This window comes from Plutella xylostella, chromosome 5, assembly GCF_932276165.1.
Source record: "Plutella xylostella chromosome 5, ilPluXylo3.1, whole genome shotgun sequence".
Lineage (NCBI taxonomy): Eukaryota > Metazoa > Arthropoda > Insecta > Lepidoptera > Plutellidae > Plutella > Plutella xylostella.
Window position 1 is genome coordinate 4,522,470 of NC_063985.1, and position 20,549 is coordinate 4,543,018.

The 20,549-nt window shown below is 37.6% G+C and overlaps 3 protein-coding genes across 4 annotated transcripts in view; 1 reads left to right on the top strand and 2 right to left on the bottom strand.

The window, feature by feature from the left end:
* Positions 1-1,572: 1,572 nt before the first annotated feature.
* LOC105393360 (protein N-terminal glutamine amidohydrolase) lies at positions 1,573-4,234 on the bottom strand. Its single transcript, XM_011565102.3, has 5 exons — positions 4,075-4,234; positions 3,806-3,959; positions 3,544-3,692; positions 3,179-3,303; positions 1,573-2,350 (listed from the first exon to the last, which is right to left on the bottom strand). Exons 1-5 carry the CDS (start codon positions 4,191-4,193, stop codon positions 2,241-2,243), a joined length of 657 nt encoding a protein of 218 aa, XP_011563404.1. The 5' UTR covers positions 4,194-4,234; the 3' UTR covers positions 1,573-2,240.
* Positions 4,235-8,962: 4,728 nt separating this feature from the next.
* LOC105393358 (5'-deoxynucleotidase HDDC2) lies at positions 8,963-12,420 on the bottom strand. The gene is made up of 4 exons (XM_011565100.3): positions 12,206-12,420; positions 11,973-12,120; positions 11,734-11,888; positions 8,963-9,892 (listed from the first exon to the last, which is right to left on the bottom strand). The coding sequence occupies exons 1-4, from the start codon at positions 12,263-12,265 to the stop codon at positions 9,656-9,658; spliced, it is 600 nt and encodes a 199-aa protein (XP_011563402.1). The 5' UTR covers positions 12,266-12,420; the 3' UTR covers positions 8,963-9,655.
* Positions 12,421-15,883: 3,463 nt separating this feature from the next.
* The window catches only part of LOC119692406 (pancreatic triacylglycerol lipase), a 47,334-nt gene continuing 42,668 nt past the window's right edge, over positions 15,884-20,549 (top strand). For both annotated transcript variants that reach the window (XM_038113003.2, XM_038113004.2), the window contains exon 1: positions 15,884-16,087. In XM_038113003.2, the coding sequence (XP_037968931.2) occupies positions 16,057-16,087 (31 nt within the window). In that variant the 5' untranslated portion in view covers positions 15,884-16,056. The remainder of the gene's footprint in view (positions 16,088-20,549) is intronic.

The following is a 20,549-nucleotide window of genomic DNA, read 5'->3' on the forward strand; positions in this document are numbered from 1 at the left end:
GGGATTACAACTAGATTTACAGCTAAAGAGGTTTGCATGGCAATAAAGTCTATGTCTAGGGGTAAATCCCCCGGCCACGACGGTCTTAGCATCGAGCACCTTCAACACGCCGGCCCACATCTACCTAGAACCTTGGCTATGCTATATAATTTATGTATAGCACATTCATACTTGCCCGCCGAAATGTTGAAGACCGTGGTGGTCCCAATTGTGAAAAATAAAACGGGTGATAAGTGCGACAAAAATAACTACAGGCCGATCTCACTGGCCACTATTGTAGCTAAAGTGCTTGACAGTTTGCTCAATTCAGAACTAGATAAGTACCTAAACATCCATGACAACCAGTTTGGTTTTAAACAGGGGCTTTCTACCGAATCAGCGATTCTATGTTTAAAGCAAACTGTCAAGTACTATACAAGCAGACGAACACCCATTTACGCGTGTTTCCTCGATTTATCGAAGGCGTTTGACCTCGTTAGCTACGATATATTGTGGCAAAAGTTGTCGGAGGCTGAGATGCCACCAGAATTAAATAATATCTTTAAATGCTGGTATCAAAGTCAGATAAACGTAGTACGATGGTCGAACACCTTATCCGAGCCGTACAGGTTGGAGTGCGGGGTGAGGCAGGGGGGGTTGACCTCTCCGAAGCTCTTCAACCTGTACGTTAATGCGCTGATAAAGGAGCTCAGTGAAACCAGAGTAGGCTGCCATATTGATAATGTTTGTATCAATAATATAAGTTACGCAGACGATATGGTCCTGCTGAGTGCATCGGTCTGTGGTATAACCAAACTATTAGGCATTTGTGAGCGATACGCATCCAGCCACGGCTTAAAATATAATGTGTCTAAAAGTGAATGCATGGTGTTTCGGGTTGGTAGTAAGGCTCCATCGTGTGTACCACCCATAAAACTAAATGGCTCACCACTTAAAATTGTGGAGCAATTTAAATACCTGGGTCATGTGATAACCGCCGACCTGAAAGACAATGCAGACATTGAACGGGAGCGCAGGGCGTTGTCAGTACGAGCTAACATGATAGCCCGCAGATTCGCTCGTTGCTCAGCAGAAGTGAAGATCACTCTTTTTAGAGCTTACTGTTCTTCCTTCTATACGAGCAGTCTGTGGGTGAATCACACACAAAGAGCCTACAACGCCCTGCGCGTCCAATACAATAATGCGTTCAGGGTGCTGATGGGGCTGCCCCGGTTCTGCAGCGCCTCGGGCATGTTCGCCGCCGCGAGGGTGGACTGCTTCCACGCGACCATGCGCAAGCGCTGCACGTCGCTGGTGCGCAGGGTGCGGGCCAGCGCCAACACCATCCTCGCATTATTTGCAAACCGGTTTGATCTCCAGTACATGAACCATTGTTGCATGATTCATGTTTTGGAGGTTAAGCCGGGAATGTAAATTTTACATACTTAGTTAAGTACTTTATGTTGCGTGTTTTGTTTATTAGTTCCTATTTTTATACTAACAATAGATGTCTAAGTCGTGTGATTGTTCTTGTACATGTATTACTAACACTTTGATCCATGTTGGTTGAAAAATAAATAAATTATTATAATAATATGCTCACGACTGTAATCCCCGAAGGGGTAGTCAGAGGTAACTCGCAAGCGAGAGACTATCACCATCAATTAAATAACTATCTAGCTTTTATCAATATATTGTAATGTATATAGGTATAAGAAGAGGGTTAGATTAAATTATTAGAATCTCATATATTACTTACTATGTGATATTATATTTTTATAATAATTAGTCTAACTAATATCATTTCTTTGCAGGACATAAAAGAGGAAGAATTTTTACTTTAATTAGTATTTTAGCCACAGTTTCTATGCAAGTATTTTATATTTAATTATTATTATTTCATATAATTAATATTGTTATAATTATTTTAATAAATAGATATATCAATCAAATTAAATATACAATTCAATTCTATATTGTTAAATACCGACATAGAAATGTGACTATTACAAATATAAATAGAACATACCTACGTATTTTTAAAATATTATTGTGCAAAATCACTTCATGTGTTATGTTATCGAGGGCAATAGTTATATACTTATGTGCATATTATATTATTTTTTTAAATCTCTCAAGGGTAAACAGATAAAATGAATTTGGTCTAACAATCATTAAAACAACTAAACGTTCACCTCATCAAGATCAAAATGGCAACAAAATTTATAACTAATATTGGGGCTATCTAGCGATCATTTGTACTACTTGTCTATTTTGTAGAAGCGCTTAACAAAGTCTGTCAAGCCTAACACCTCACCCGGGCCTGACTCGGCATCCATGTTGATATACTCGTCCAAGTTGTTGGATGAAGCTGAAACAACATAAAGATAAAGATAAAAAAATCCTACAAATATGTGAAAGTTTGTATGTTTGACTGGATGTTTGCCACTTTTTGACAAGAAAACAGCTGGACCAATTTATATGAAATATGGCATAAAGTTTAGATGATATCTGGCATTGAGGTTCAACACAAGTTCAACTAGTGCCGCCAAACAAAAAAAAAACTGTTTGAAAGTGTATCTCCTAAACTGCCAATTAAAATTTTAATAGGCTATACTCTGCCCATTAGGGTCAATTCAGACGTACCACAACCACACCACAGCCACAACCACACCACAACCACGCGATGTGGTCGGGCGTATATTTTGTATTGACAATGAATAATCCAATTCACACGTGCCACATTTTGCCGTTGTTATCGACCACCTGTGTAATACGACCACATCGCAACCACATCGCAACCACAACGCAACCACATCGCAACGGCAACGCCGCCACGCGGCGGCGGCACCGCGGCAACCTGTTTTCCAACGACGTGGTTACCACATCGCAATGACAGCGACATTTTGTCGCTGCCACAACGCAACTGCAAAAAGCCGCTGTCACACAATTCACACGTAACCACAGCTTGACCACATTTTGTCGCTGCGACGTGGTGTGGTTGTGGTACGTGTGAATTGACGCTTATATTATTGGTTTTTTGACATTCCAAAACCCATACATATTTGATAACTGCAAAGGTAAACCAACTTTACTTACCAGACATAAGGAAATGTCAAAAATACAATAACAGTGGAAGCTCTATAGTCACCAAAATTCTAGGTGCTGGGTACTGCATGGCATGCATTTCTTTACTTACTTGTTGAACGGATTGGAGGGTATGGTGGGGGAGGTTTTATCCAGGAGCCGTCAGGCCTCTTCATGTGGCGTCGGTCTGATGCAAATTGCTGCAGGAATTCCTTAGCAGGCACTACACGGAAGAACCTGGAATTTAATCCATTTAGTTTATTATTATTATTATAAACGCAATAGTAGGGTAAAAATATGCAGCTGAATATTCAATCCCTGCCTTATAACAGAAATGGTTACCAGGGCTTATTTTTCTTATTAGATCTGCCTAACATACATAACTATAAGCAGTTGTTTTGATAAATAACTCATTTTTAAATTAATTCTCTAGGGTCTACTTTAATCATTTTACAATGTGTAGTCATAATTTCTTACCTGTGAAAATCAGATTTCAATACTTGGTCTGTGCGCAATGTCTCAGTCACATACTTGTGGAAAAAGGTTGGAAAAGGCAACTCTGAATCTAAATCATATACAAGGCATGTCTTGCAGTCAAAAGCATACATAAATATAACATGGTAATCCTGAAACCAAATGCTCTGATAAGTGGGTACACAATTATACTGTAGATTTATAAAATGGTTTTGATCACGCGATTATACATAATTATAGTAAACATATACAAATAATTACACACCCATATAACTAGTCGGTCCTCCTCGCGTCCTGCCCTTTGTCTCCACAGAGGCACAGTGCGGCACGAATTCGAAATGAAAACCACATAGCAACTGTCCAGTTCATCGGGGATTCTCAGAGCTACATCCTCGCATAGTTTCCACACATTCTCTTCACTATAACAAATAAATATTATAACTTTTATGGTCATAAATAAATGAAAAGTATCTGCCTTTTTATTGGTTTTAGATATGATGCGGTTGGTAGATATTATGAAAATAGATTACTTACCAATAACATGATACGTAAGAACAATCAGATGATTTCTGGAATAAAGGTTTCATTGTCCTTTTACCATTTCTATTATTTTCATTGTTTCCCAACTGCACTACCTGCGGGTTGACCGACATTTTTGACAGCAACTAGTTCCGTTCAGAATCGCTAGATTAAATGTGGTGTGTGGTTCGGAAACAGTATATATTTTAATGATAAATATATTCTTCTTCTTCTTCCTAGCCTTTTCCTTATTATTTATAATAAATATACATTTTGTATTTATACATTCGAACCATCCCGGGGCGGCGTTGCTTTATCAGCAGACAAACATTTTAATTTCTTTATTTCTATAAATCTCTACACTTTCGGTTAGAGAAATACTTGTTCTTTGCTATCGGATGTTGAGCTATGTCATTGAGATTGTCTTTTTCAAACATAAATATTTGCTAAATGTGTGGTCAATATGAATTTGCTTACTTTTTTAACAAAATACCTACCACATAATGATAGCTAGTACCAGTAAATATGCAAATACGAATAGCTAAGTTTGGTGCCAGCATTACAGTCCCTAAGGCAGGCAAATCAAAACTAAAATAGGCCGGACAACATTAATATTTAATACCCCATCCACACGCTTGGCGAACAATGGCAAACAGCAAACAGCAAACACTGACGTGTGGATGGGTGTTTGTCGTTGTTTGCCTGTTTGTGTTTGTGTTGGCCAGTGTTCGGCATCGGTGTCGGTTTTTCTTGCCAGATCAAAGGATGTTTGGCGAACAGTTTGCTACGTATCCACACGTCTGGCAGCGGTCAGTATGCGCGCTAGCATTGCGGGAGGCGGACGTATCAACTTGCTACACTTTTTTGTTGGCGCGCAAAGCGTAAAAATGACTGATTGATCAGCACCTACGATTCGGTAATTTTTGGAGGCTTATCAAAATAAAAATATAAAACAAATTAAAGCCAAAATAAAGCAGTACATTGTACGATAGGATAGAATATTGCTTTATTGAACACCACATAAATCAGACATACCAAAAACATACTTATAGACTAGAACTAATGTACAATAGGCGGCCTTATCGCTGAGTGCGATCTCTTACAGGCAACCTTATTATGTTGCGGAAACAAATTTCTATGTATTTTTATTATCCCATCATCGTCTTTGCTTTCTTCTTATTTTCCTTTTTTCTTTCTCTTGCTTTAATTTATATAATAAAAATATGTCAACCCGAAAGTAATAGCTCGTCGTCCGCCGTGTTTGCCGATTCGGAATGTTATGAACGTTCGCCGAGCATGTGGATGGCTGTTTGTGTTGGGTGATTGTGGTTGGTGTTTGGGACTTTGTTTGCTGTTTCCGGTGTTTGTGACAAACAGCAAGCGTGTGGATGGGGCTTAACTAACAATCCGCCTGGATTTGATGAGGTGAGTTAAAATGCGACGCTTTTTTGCTTTTTACATTTTTTGTACATTGTCACGACCACAGATACACCATTTTGTCCAATTTATAGTCTGTGGTTCCGTCTCCGCCATCCATTTATTGTCCGCCATTATTTATTGTTTGTGATTTGTGTGAAAATCAGGATAGGCCGTGTGGTCTTCCACTGTTTATTTTTTGTTAAAAGCTTCTCTCGAATTGGTAAAAAGAAGGGCGGTGCGTTGACCCAGGTTTCGGCCGGACCAGCGTATCGTCCGGTCTTTATATTCTGCACTAACCTATTGCTTCATCTACCTCGAAATCCTTTGACACGATGACTCGTAAGTGCTTTCTATTTTTACTGTTTTCTATTTATCGCAACAAAACTCCTATCCCACTTAAGGTTAGGAGATTTATTACAGCTATTGTCAATTACGTTATTTATAGTAGGTACAAACATCCGGGTATTTACTAATGATATTTTTGACAATATGCTTACCACCTACTGCCACCTAACACCTAACCCCTGATGATGACTTCATAAGTTAAATAGGTTGGCATAATGTTGTAGACGACGTAATGTTTCTCTTAGTCTTATTACAAAGGGCTACACATTGAACCCATCCTAAGTTTCATCTCCAAATAATGGTGTTTTATTTTATTTTTAGGTGGTAACCAGAGAGATCTGGCTCGTGCTAAGAATCAGAAAAAACAACAGGAGGTTGCGAAAAAGAAAAATGCCAATGAGAAGACCGGCATGTCTCTTACTGAACGCAAACTTAGGTAATATTTTCATAATATTGATTGCCAAATCAATTAAGCAATGAATAGCCCAAGTTATTAACTACTCATTGACTAATTGTCTTCTTTTGATATAAGATATATTTCGTAAATGAATTGATTCAAAATTAATCATAATATTTATTTCATATTTCAGAGATGCTGAACTAATGAGAGAGAAGCAACGAAAAAAAGAAGAAGAAATGGCTGCGAAACAAACTGTTCACTCATAGTGATCCCTAAGATAAATGAACTGACTGCGTTTCATAAGAATGATTACCTAATATAAAACCTTCATTTGGAGTTTTTTTAAATGATTTTTCTTTTCAGTTTCATTGTTAAATTCAAATAATAGCTTACTAAATAAACCTCCAATAACTATGCTATGGCTTTCTGTCAGTATTGTGCAAAATGTATGTAAGCGTGTGTATCAAGGTTGTGAGTATGCGTAATCTGATACATAGGTATTAGGAATATAAATTTTCCAATAGATTTGTGTCACAATATCTTGATTTGACTGAAATACGTTTTGTATACTAAACTATATCCATTTTTTGTACAATAAATTTAGAAGTAAGTATATGAAGATTTTAAAATTATTTCCCATAGATAATAATACTTTGACTTGAATCCTTATTAATAATAATGAAGTACAAGGAAACTTTACAAGAATTGACTTGTGAACTACCAATTAATTATTTTATAACTAAAAAGGGGTATTATAAAGGAGTCTACACACCAAACCCGCCGACCCGCCGACACAGCCCGGCGGCTTGGTGTCGGCGACTTTGTTTCAAGAATCATGTCGGCGACTCGTACCCGCGCGTGCAAGTCGGCGGCATGGCCGGCGACTTGCGTACGCGCACGCTCAGTTGCCCGCCGACACTCCACGTTCGTACACACTGCAATCACTAACTAAAAAAGTTGTACTGATTTCTTGCCGCCGACTAACTCACCGACACAGCCCCATGACACATGTTGGCGGGTTGACGGGTTTGGGTCGCCGACACCAAGCCGCCGGGCTGTGTCGGCGGGTCGGCGGGTTTGGTGTGTAGACTCCTTAAGAAGTACCCCCAGATAAACATCCATTCATACTTAAATACTTATATACAACATAAATGTACCTATTTGTACTTAGTAGTTAATATTCAAATATAAATGGTTGAGATAATTGATACCTACCCTTCGGCCATAGCTGTGTACGAAATCAATGTTTACGTATGTATCTCACTGGCCTAATCCCGTCCCGATAATATGAGCAGTATTTTATGTAGGTAAGTAATTTACTTCGCCAAGGTATAATCCCACTAATATTATAAAGTCGAAAGTTTGATAGTATATTTGTTACATTTTCACGTCAAAACAGCTGAACCGATTGTTATGAAATTTGGTATGGAGTTAGCTGACACTCTGGTTTAACACATAGGCTGGCAGCTCGCGGAAACAGCTAGTAAAAGTATAAAAGTGTATGATGTCCACACTAACAGGAATTAAAACAGTATGCCAATTCAAATTATTGCGCTCTTGCCTGTTCTGGAAAAGAGCTACTTATTAATATTAGAAGAGGGAAAGTCATAAAGAAAACCCTGAATATAAATATTGCAACTGAATGTACTCTTCGCAAAACAATTTACAAAAATACACATTATGGTAACTATGTTACATAAGGATAAAAAATAATTCAATAACAATTCAATCATAACTTAAAGTTGGTTTATTTCAACAGAGGAGTTGCAAAAGTGGGACAACAGAGCCTTGCGCGTCATTGGCAGCAGGTTAAGGTTTAATTGGTTCACAGAACCCTTGTCCTCTCCACCGAGAGGATGCACTTGCCGCCTAACTGCTCCGTTAAATATACGAACTATAAGTAGGAAGGTACTGTTACAGAACATCAAAATACAGGCTTACTCATTTGTATGCTATATATGGTATGACACAAAGTAATAATACTGAACGACGCCCATTTACATAGGCTAGTTACAATATTAAATAGTTCTTATTATTATATTAAATCTATGACATCAGTTAGTGTACTTAGCTAGTCGAGTTTATAAATCAGCTTGGCAGTATTACACCGAAAAGAAGGCCAAGTGAAGGTTTTACTGCGTTCAAGGTTCGAGTAGTGAAAATCAACTCAAATTTGTATGGCGCGGAGATGGTGCAGTGAAGCGATTGTGCCATTAGGTGGCGAGTGGCCACTCTCCGGCGCCATACAAATTAGCTTTTACTCGCCTCTACTCGAACGGTGTAAAAACTCGCACATGCTGAAGTGACGCTAACAATGTGTTGAGTACAGTGGCTTTCGGATGTGCAGTTTCAAAAGAGTCACCTGTATAGGTGTCATCTTTATCCCTTGTTTACTGTATTATTTATTTTACCTATTTATTGTAGATGGGTACAGTTCGGTTCAAACAATTTGATAGTTCCGAAGTTGGCAGCGAATACACTTTTGTACCTTGTCAAACTAGCAAACCACCTACAGTGCGACAAACTTATCTGTTCCGGTGAGAGCGAACTAAATTGATCCATATCTCATTATATACTCATGCATTATATATTGATATAGATTAGATGCGTTTATTGAAACCACAAGAGCGAATTACCACTACTGGAAAACTTAAAATCTTATAGAATGAAAAATATTACACATTTACGTGAGCTGTCACCGGAACAGATAAGTTTGTGGCACTGTATTCATTATTTGATTTATTTCAAAGATTGACAGTTATTTGGTTTGTCAAAGCCAGTCAAAGCACAAAAATGTAATCGCTGCCAATTTCAGAACTATCAAGTTGTTTGGAGCGAACTGTACCTACCAAGGAACATAATACTTCTCTAGGAATCTTCCTACTGAAATAAGTAGGAAGATTCCTGTTACAGTTGAAAATTACGTTTTAAATTAAGTTAAACATGTTTTATGTTATCTGCAGAATGTTTTTATATCGTATTATTCTTATTAGGTACCCAATAAATGAATTTCAAATAAGGAGATATAAAATGAACGATTAAGTATATTGTAATCAATTAGTTAGGTAGTAAAAAACGCTGAAGTTGAATGCATAATCCTGTTACTATAATAATTATGATAGCAACAGGATATGCATTCAAATGCACTTTGAGCTTATCAATTGACTATCTTATTGACACGAGTAACCATCAATTGAGTATTATTATTAGTTAAACGATAATAATCACAACTAAAAAAACTAGGTAAAATTGTATTGTGAATAACAGAAACTTAACTGAACTTGTTGCTTTTAAATTAATAACAATAGTATAATAGCATTTTTTTAAGAATTCTTATGGCTTTGTATGAGAGCAACACAGCTCAACATTAATTAACTTAATATCTGCAGTAAATTACTATCAAATATTAATATAGGCGAATTAGGCTTAGTTTTAAGCTTTGCCATTTAATTGAGATTTCTTTTCAAACTCCTCCCTTTGGCTATAAAGTTCCTGGACCAAACCCTGAATAAAAGGGTGTTTAAACTTGCCTTCCGTTGCTGTAAAGAACTCTTGCAATTTGTTTGGTTTGTTCTCACGCTTCTCATACTCAAATGCCTGCAGGATCATATCATAGCGATCTAAATCCTTTGCAAAATTAGCTTCCGGTGAAGATTGGTTTTCATACTCCTGAAAACATAGAGAATAACATTTTCATGAACACAAATTTTATATTCATTTAGTTTCTGCCTGCTAGTTCTGCATGATATAACTTCTAGTATTTTCCTATATTGTATGTGTATTTCCTATATTGTATAAGAAAATTCCACCTGATACTAAAAAACACAAAAAAAGAAATACATGTGAAATTGATCCAGCCCTTCTTATGTGATGCCAGTGGCGGATTAAGAGCATCGGAGGCCCTAAGCACAAAGCCTGTGTAGGCCCCTAATTTAGAACAATTTGTTCCTTGACAGAGAGTGACAAAACAGTTCAATAGCTAAAACGTCCTATAACTTTTCTATAAAAAGGGATGGAAAACATTTATAAAAAAATTTGCTTGTCATAACAGCCTACGACAAGCGCAAGTTGTATCACCACAGTTACAACTGCGCAGGTACGCCGAGCTATCAAACGGCACATTTAAGTACGCTCAAGCCTCATTTTTAACCGACTTCGAAAAAAGGAGGAGGTTCTCAATTCGTCTGTATGTTTTTTATGTATGTTCACCGAGTACTCCGCCGTTTATGGATCGATTTTGAAAATCCTTTTTTTGATGTATTGGGTTGAGCTCAGGGGTGGTCCATTTTTTTCAGAACTTTATTCTACCCCCAAGGGTGGGTAAAGGGGTAAAAATAGGGTATGAATTTCCATTTTGAGCACCTATTAACCGATTCTAATCAAATTTAGAACGTAAATATAGTTCTTAATACAAAAAAATATGATGGTGACCTTGAGCTGATCTGATGATGGAAACGGAAGGCAGTCAAGGGAACTCCTCAACGGTATATAGCAACTACCCCGTGTTTAGGCTTGAATGATTCGTATTGACTAGTAGGACTTATTGGTATTATTTGCATCTTACTTTTGATTGACAATTATTATTGCAAATAAACTAAAAATAATAATAAAAAAAAAAAACCGACTTCATAAAACCCAAGGACTTTGTATTATACAAAGTCCTTGATAAAACCATTATCAATTGTTTTTTTTACATTATTATTTTATTGTCAAATTCGTCGGCGTGGAAACTGGAAACAATGTTTCCCAATGAGGAACTATTTCTTCTACTGGTATATTTTCAATTTTTGCAAACAACTAGAATTTTTTCACTAGAAAAAAGTCTAGTTGCCTGCTATACCCAAAAATCGGCGAGGTTAGCGCGGTACACAGTTTTACCACCCATTCGCACAGTATTCCATGTACCTACAGCACAAGCCGACATGTGCAGTTAAAATTGTGGTGATACTTACGCGTGTGGTAGGCCCTTTACGAACCACAAGCACGGTATTCCGTATTTAAGCCGGCCTGCGCAGGCAAAACTGTGGTGATACTTACGCGTGTGGTAGGCCCTTTACCAACCACACGCACGGTATTCCGTGTTTAAGCCCGCCTGCGCAGGCAAAACTGTAGTGATACTTACGCGTGTGGTAGGCCCTTTAGTCACAGCAAACTCATTACATCGGACATATTGTGGATGAATAAAATGTAGGTATATAATGAAACAGCAGCAGAGGATGGGGGCCCGTGGAGGCCCGGGGCCCCAAGCACGTGCTTGTCGTGCTTATAGGTTAATCCGCCACTGTGTGATGCCATTGGAACAAGGAAATTGGGATTTAGATTATGATGACCTATAATCACCACTTTACCAGTTTTTCTTATAAATAAGTACAGACAATGAAGCTCAATAGCAAAACCAGGTTACCTAATAAGTCTAACACTAATAATATCACAAACACTATCTTAAAGACAATGTGAGCGGAGAAAGTATTTATATAAAAAGTCTCTAGTTTTAAAATGTATGTTTGTACCTTGTATAAATGATACATCCTGTCCCCGGCGATTCCTGTCAACTCTGCGATCTGCTTCATGGCTTCGTCTTCCCTTCGATGCTTTTCCTCAGGCGACACTCCACAATGAGGGGTCAGGTCACCCACAATGCACTCAGCTAAATCATGAACCAGAGCTGTAAAAATAAATGTTTATAAAATTAACTGTATTTTATTGCACTTACAATCTGGATTCTACTAAAATTTTATTTGTTACTCACCTATTTGAAGGCACTTGAAACGATCCAAATTGGTAGTATTGGTCTCATCAGTCAGGAGAAAAGTCATCATACCCATTCTGTACATATGGCCAGCAATCGATTCACATTCGTCGATGTCGCACAACACCCAACCTGTCCTTTTGTAATGCTGTAATAATATCAATAGAATAATAATCATTACGTTGGAATATGCAGTCACAAAAGGAGAGAAACATACGGAATAAGGAAGTTACCTTCAGACGACCAACAAGCTCTAGGAACTCCAAAATTTTGCTATTGTGCACGACAGCCATTGTATTGTATATTTTGTTTAAGTAAAATATTAGTAATCTTATTTGATTCCTATTCGTATTTCTTTTTCTAAAATGAATATTGGCCTAGAAGAATACAGTAAAATATTTTTCAAGGAGCGTCAGCGGCAGCGTCCGCTCCGCAGCAAAATGATGAGTGACATGACAGTGACATAACATAACATAAGTGACATTGACATTTGTTGTATGACAGCTGCTGTCAGATCTATATCATTTTATCTGCCATTTGATTGTTTTCACGGGAAAATTCACTTTATTATCTAAGTAATAAGCGTCTGTCAATCAAACGTCATAGGGCTTGCTGTATTTGACAACTGACAAATGATCTCAGAACCACGGAGTACTTTTAAAAACTCAGAATAATAACTTTTAATATTCGTAGCATTGACGAGATATTCGAACTTTTCGAAGTGAGATTCGCCAAAGGTTCGCAAAGACAAGGCATTGATACGCAGGTTATTTAGTTCTCTGATGGATCGATTACACCTCACCTAACGAGTACAGTGGCGAGTCAGTGTCCTCGGCCGAGTGCTCGGTTCGTAATAAACACCATAACGAGTGCTCGTGCTCGGCCGAGTACTCGGTCGAGAAGAGAGGCGAGAGAGTCACTAGAATCCCATTTTGTTTACTGGGCCGAGAACCCACCACCCCGCTTCATTCTTCTGCCCCCGCGCCCCGCAGCGACTCGCCATCTCACACAACTCTCTTGCACTCGCTTGTCACTCGGCCACTCGCCACTCGTAGTAGGTATATAGTGAATTTTGTGCCAGCATGGCTGCGTCTGTTGATGACGGCCGAATGGCGTAGTGGTTAGTGACCCTGACTACTGAGCCGATGGTCCCGGGTTCGATTCCCGGCTGGGGCAGATATTTGTTTAAACACAGATATTTGTTCTCGGGTCTTGGATGTGCCCGTAAAATGGCAACAGGCCCGCCCCCTATTACATTGGGACTAACATAACACTCTGGCGAAAAGTGGGTGCAGCAATGCACCTCTGCCTACCTGCCTGCCTGAGTACACACGGCAACGTTAAATGGTTGGCAGGGCACACTAACGTAGGTAGTGTATGTGTGTGTCAGCGACGTCGACGTAATTATTTAGTTCTGGGCAACCCACACACGGATATTGTAAGCATATAGTTGTGCCAGTGACAATGATTCATTGTTTTTATGATATGAAGCAAAATTTTGCAATGCATTGTAATAAATTGAATGGCTCAGTTGGTATGATACAAGACTTACAATTATCGGTATGGTGGTTCAAATCCCTGTGAACTTGCAAAATTCCTTTTTTGTTTTTTTTTATAGATTTAGTTTATTTTTTAATATGGCTAATAATAGTATTGTAGTATATACGAATAAAAGCAACACAGAAAGTAAATGAAACAAGTTATTAAGTGTTAAAATTACAAAATTTATTCTTGCCGTAACATAAACATTAAGGATGTTACGTTTTTGTTGTTTTTCGTTTTAAAACATAGTTGTAGTTTATATTAATAAGGAAAATTTTCAATTTGCAGTTTTAAATCATAATAAACATCAGAAAAGGATGGACTGGCTGTTTTACTAAAGTAAATAGGCAAGTCATTAGTTATATGAATCAACATGTTAATTAGCTAGAAATAAGATAACTTATTCCAACCTCAGTAACAATAACATCATTAACACATTGGCTTACCCATAATTGTAAATAATAATAAGTATTTAACAAAATAACTAAAATCTTATACAAATGGAAAAATAAAAATTACTGAGCTAACCCCAATAACTATAATTTTCACCACTTTTTCGCCATAATATCTTACCATCCATCCTTGTCTGACTTAAAGGACTTTTCATCACTAAATATCACCACATTGTTGCACCAATCAAAGTTTAAAATAGTCAGTCGCAAAACGCACTCTGTTTCGACGATGCTGATCGGTTAGAGCAATTTTCTTCGTCGGCCTCCGACACCGCAACCCTGCAGCACGCAAGTGAACCCGTACGGTTTGTAGGGATAGATTATGTGTTGTGGCCGTAGAACGGGTGCTGCAGAACGGATCAGCGCTATGTGCAGCTACGATTTCTCGATGGCGTGGTGATGCATCCGTATAGACGACTACTGTCCCGAATCTGCGTATCGGACAGTATCGGTGAACCCATAATTGAACAGTTCTCCTCTGCAAACAAAAAAAACAAATACTTAGCTTATACAAATACAAATATTCTAACAGTCAAATAAAATATTTACAATTCTATGTTACTTACCGTTAAACGTCTTGCGATTTCACTAATTGTAATATTTTGTTCATAGAATACAATTATCTCCGCCTTTTTGAACATGGTCAAATGACTTTCCATAGTGACTGCGAAGATAAATTAATTATAAATTGACAAATCACAAAATGAATCACTATGCAGACGCAGAGGTGAATTGTCACTAAAACTAAAAACTAATTTCGTTTATTCATATTGTATGAGGGTAGAATGGTTTTACTTCTCAAATGAAGAACGAATCATATATTTTTAGCGAAGAGAAATAGTCGACAGCTATGCAGCTTGTAGTCATTTGTCAATTTCAAATAAATTTATTTTATACTCAACAGCGTTTAAATTAACGCTAAATTTAAATAAAGTAAAATAAAAATACCCATCAGTGGACTCGAACTCACGACCTATGTTTCATAAGTCTAACATACTACCAATGAGCTACGAAGAGTATAACTACAAGTTGTGAAATTTTGCTTCAAGTCAATTTTATAACTATTTGACTTTCTCGACCGGTTGATATTTTTATGTCACAGCTGGTGTAAGGGCGTTTGCCTACGCGCAAACTCGTTTGTGCTGTTGTGTGTGTGTGTGTGGTTTGTTACTGGTGAATTTACCGATTTCTGCTTTATTGCACACATAGACCACGTTAGTGTGCACACATACACTACGTTTGTGTGCCCTGCCAACCATTTGGAGGTGCCGTGTGTACATTAGTACAAGGCGTCAGTGCGTGTGTGTGTTTTATGGTTCCGTTCCGGCGCTATAAAAAACGATGGCGTTGTTTTTCTCTCATACATTTTGGTAGCGAATTGAATAGGTACCTACTTACCAACTACCGGCTTAATTGTACTTGCTAATCCTTTCACATTGGTGTATGAAAGGTCATCGTTTAAAATTTATTCCAGCCCTGGTGTTTTTCACCGACACGCTGACAAGAAGACCTTTGCCGCACATCTTTCTTTCTTTATGTAGGTGCCTACTAACATTACCTAATTGCAGTATGTACCTAACCATTTTGTTTCGGTATAGTCCTACCGAAATAAAATGGTTACTTAAGTAGGTACACTCACGAGCAATTAAATTAAAATTCCAAAAAAGTTCCAGTGACATGACCATCGCATGGCTGGTGGAACTTTTTCATTGCTCGCTCGCGAGTCTAATCATTCGAATTTGGAAAAAAGTGCTCGCGTCTACTTCCTAGAAGCTCACCACATGCAATTTCATTGTGTCGTGCAGAAAGCAAGGCCGACGCATTAATATGATCGATGGTAGGCCAAAGCGCCGCCCCTTGAATCCTAATGTCTAGGATACCGCTATGCAAATTGTAATTCAATCGAGGATCCCACTCAGTGAAAATGTGGCCGCCTTCCTTGAAGGTATCAATTATGGTCGATTGGTCGGACTTAAAGTGTGTTACCTTGACTAGGCTTTAGTTTGATAAGTTTTCAAATTTACCTCAGTGATGTCTTGATAAAAGTGCTACTTTGGTGTTTAGTATGTGAAATATAAGTGGTAGATATTATGATTACGTGGATTATTATAATTTCAGCAGGTTGGTACTATATATTTTTTAAGTTACTTAGGTAAGTATATTATTATTTAGCTCGTTGTTGTGGCTGTACATGCGCAACCGCAAGCAAGTAAGCAAATATCCTACATAGTAGGATGAGACCTACTACGTACCAAGACCACTATCACTCTCTATCACACACAACATAAATTGAACTACCGCAAGAAAAACCAATTTAGGTAAGCTTAGTTATAGAAATAGAAAAAAAGCGGTAGGTAGTAGTTAGGTACCACAATAGTCTTTAATACCGTCTTGTAAGAAGCTTAGTAATAGATTCGATTGAAATTAGTAACTAGGTACTCGTACTTACATTTAAATTTTATTTTACTTAGTTATTTTAGTTTGGTTTTATACTTACTATTAATTTTCTACCATATGATTTGTATCTTAAATGCTAACCAAATATACTACTTTCACCCTAATCTTACACAAAATGTTGACAACAAGCCACCTGTTCTCAAATGTTACAGTCTGCCTACTGGTTACTCACGGCACAGGCTTAGCCTAGTGCAGGGGTCGGCAACCTTTTGCTGTAGCAGGGCCACTTAAGTAGCCAGAGTTTCAGTGCGGGCCGCACTTATTTTTATATCTATAGGTTCGGGCATGTATTTCAAATAAAACGCATATATCTTCATACAGTCATGTCTTTATTAAATTACTATACAGATAATAACTAAAACTAACAAATAATCATAAATTAAACATAAAAATAACAACTAGTGCGATTTTTGCTGCTGCATTTGACTTGCAAGTTTTTTAACATCTGCTTTCATTTTAGTAGTAGAAACGCGCAGTATCGCTTCTAAATGTTCATCCGTTAACCGCGAACAATTCTTATTTTTGCGGTAGTTGAGTACTGAAAAAGTCTGCTCACACAAATATGTACTACCAAACATAGTTATTATCTGCTGAGCAAACTTTTTCATTTCTTTGAAGTTTTCAGAGCTCAAACCTCCATAGAATTGTATCAAGTCTGTGCTTTCTTTAAATGCAGTTTTAAGTTGGCTATTACTTTGCAAATCTACAATATTCATTTGCAAGTAGCTTGGTACCTCACTAACATCAATTCCAAAAGGGTTTTGGAATATTTCCATGTTAAGGGAGCTCTTTTTAAAGTCGGTGAATCGATTTACAAACTCAGTTTGTAGTTGTGCTAACACGTTTCTCATTGTGATATTTTCCCACACAAAGTTATTTCCAGCTTCTTCCACGGCTTTCTTGCAATTGGGAAAATGGTCAAGCTTTTTTTCATCAATATGCTTGATAAACAGTTTCAGTTTCATCTCAAATGACTTGACATCTGAATACATGTCGCAAATCAATTTATTTTTTCCCTGCAAACGTTTGTTGAGCTGGTTCAGTTCCTTAGTCAAATCAGTTAAAAAACCAAGATCGATAATCCACTGTTTGTTAGTAAGCTCTTCCACTGGCTTTCCTTTCATCTCCATGAAGTTTCCAATTTCTTTTCTCAAATCAAAAAACCGTTCTAAAACGGCACCCCGACTCAGCCACCTCACTTCACAGTAGTAAACCACGTCACCATAATCAGCCTCCAGATCTTCCAAAAACTTTTGGAACTGACGGTGAGTGAGTCCATTTCTTCTTATATAATTAACAGTGGATGTTACAGTATCCATTTTTTCTTTCCAGGATATAACTTTGGAGCACAATGCCTCTTGATGGACAATACAGTGGAAAATCAATGGCACAGTAGATCCAGAATCTTTCACTTTGCTGATGATTCTCCCAACAACACCTTTGTTTTGACCGCTCATGTTCTTGCCTCCATCGGTAGTGACACTTGTTAACTTTTCCCAGCTTAATTGCAATGAGTTCAGAGCTTTTTCCACATGGTGAAATAAATCTTCTCGTGTAGTCGTACCTTTTAAACTGCACATTTTCACAAGCTCTTCGTAAACAGTAAAGTTTTCGTCAATGCCGCGTACAAATATGAGTAGCTGTGCTGTATCCGACACGTCCGTACTTTCATCCATCGCTAAAGAGAAGCAGTCAAAAGACTGCGCCTTGTCCCTGAGTTGTTCACACAAATTAGCACCCAAGTCTTCAGTAGTTACGTCGGGTGCAAGTTCTCGCAGAGAAACAAAGATTTTCAAATATTTTTTTTGCTCTGGGCATATTTCCTCTGCGATAGCTAAGGCACACTCTTTTACTAATTCACTATCGGTAAACGGACGTCCACTTTTTGCTAGAATCTCTGCTACCCTGTAACTGGCACGAACATTCGATTCGCTGTTGTCTGCCACAACTTTAAATATGTTTTGTTGACTTTGTAATGACGATTTCAAAGTGGAAATTTTTCTTTTTCGTAGGTATTTCTCCTTCAAGACAGTCAAATTTAGCTTTGTGCTCAGTGTCGTAATATCGTTTCAGGTTATATTCCTTTACTGCAGAAATACTCTTTTGACAAATCAGGCATAACGGTTTTCCTTTAAACTCGATAAAAAAGTATAATTCTGTCCATAATTCGTTAAAAACTCTTTTTTCTTCTTCTATCTTCCTTTTCCTTGAAGCCATGTTTATATAATTATCCTGTAACAATAATGAACAAAATAAAATTCGTTGTAAAATTATATGTTATACTTAGTTAGCACCTGCAAATTCAACTCCATATTCATAACTAATAAAACATGACATACTCGTAACTAACCTCATGTCATGTTAACCGAACAATTACAGATTACAGAAGCAGTAAATAAAATAAAACAAATTCGCGAGTGCATATTATAAAGTACTTACCTCATACGTCGTGCGTGAGATGCTGAAGAATGGTGAAACGAGAAGCTAGCAACCAGATGAGACGTGAGTTTCCGGAGAATTTCCACAACCGAATGAGGCGAGAGCTGCACGCGCGGCTATTATTTCAACTAAAGCCGGTCGCTTTGAATTTTTCGCCGCCGCACACCTGCGTCTAATCAAAGACTGCCGCCGCCTATTGTCTCAAAGAAGCCGCCTGCCTGCCACCGACGGCCACGTGCGGCGGATAAACGCAAAATAATTTTCCAACAATTTAATTAAGTAGTTAGGTACATTTTTATATTTTTATTACCCCCAGGTGGGAGCGAGCTTTCAAGAATCTTAACTATATGGCTTAGTATAATATGGCCTTTTGCTTTGGAATTTTTTCTTACGGACCTCAGGCTTGCGGGCCGCACTGAGTTAGTCCACGGGCCGCATGCGGCCCGCGGGCCGCCGGTTGCCGACCCCTGGCCTAGTGTGAGAACCCCAGCTACCATAGTTTTATTTTAATCTGGTCCAAATAATTTATAACTGTATTATATCCATAACATTTATTAAGATAACCTGTGTAAATATTTTGGCTAAATAAACATTTTTTTTTTTCATATCATTCCTATTTATTTAGCTAGATAGATATAATTACCATAAAAAATATGTTTTATAATTTTAAGTAGGTACCTACCTAACAAACTAGTTAAGTACTTGTTGAAAAAAATAATACTTTGCCCTGAAGCTCGTTAGGGATACCTATATGCACTTATATAGATTTAATAACAGTGTTACACCATAACTGCAATAAATAAATGATTATGATTATGATAGGTATTTCAGTTTGGTTACGCTTGGAAAAACTCTTGTTCTCGCGATTTCAGAGTAACAATGTAATGGAAGGTAAGTAATGGAAAAATGGCCTTTGGGAAAGTAATTGAAAAATCCCTACCTTCCTCACTGTACCTACCCATAGTTTCCGCCATTTGCATGGACACACCAATTGAATCATTAATTAAAGGAAATCTTTCGATAGCTATATAAAGTATCGGATATGCCTAAGTATTTCACTTTCATTAACTTTCGCTGTTTACAATTACGTAGGTATTAGAAAAAATAAGAAGGTACACGTACCATGTAGGTATACAATCGTAATATTAAAATGTACTCGTACAACGAATGTGAACTTAATTTACCAACTGACTGATTTTAAGCCCGCTAACTAGTTGGACGTTTTGTGACGCTTGATAAATCAATATAAAAAATAAATTAAAATAAAAAATAAACGTTCAGCCTAGTCATACAATTGAATAGCGCCATTCAATGAACGAGCTAGTGATTCAATCAAAAAGGAGATTCAACCATGCCTGTTTCATGGTTCTACCTTTTTTGGCCTAAGATTTATTTGCCTAATCTCATATTGCATAGTAACGTTTGGTCAAAGTCTCGTTTCGCCGAAAATCGTATGGCATAAATCTCTTTTAGTAAAAAGTTATTTCGCATAATCTTGTTTAGCCTAATAATAGTATGGCCAAATCTTGAATAGCCTAATAATGCTATGGCATAGGTTATACAAAGTAATAATATTCGTTTGGCTTTAACTTTGATGGAGCGTCTCCCTACATAGCGCAGACTGGTGCCATGTATTGTGGCCGCTATGTGGGAAACGCTCCGCTCCGCTTCGCTGCGCTCCGCTTTG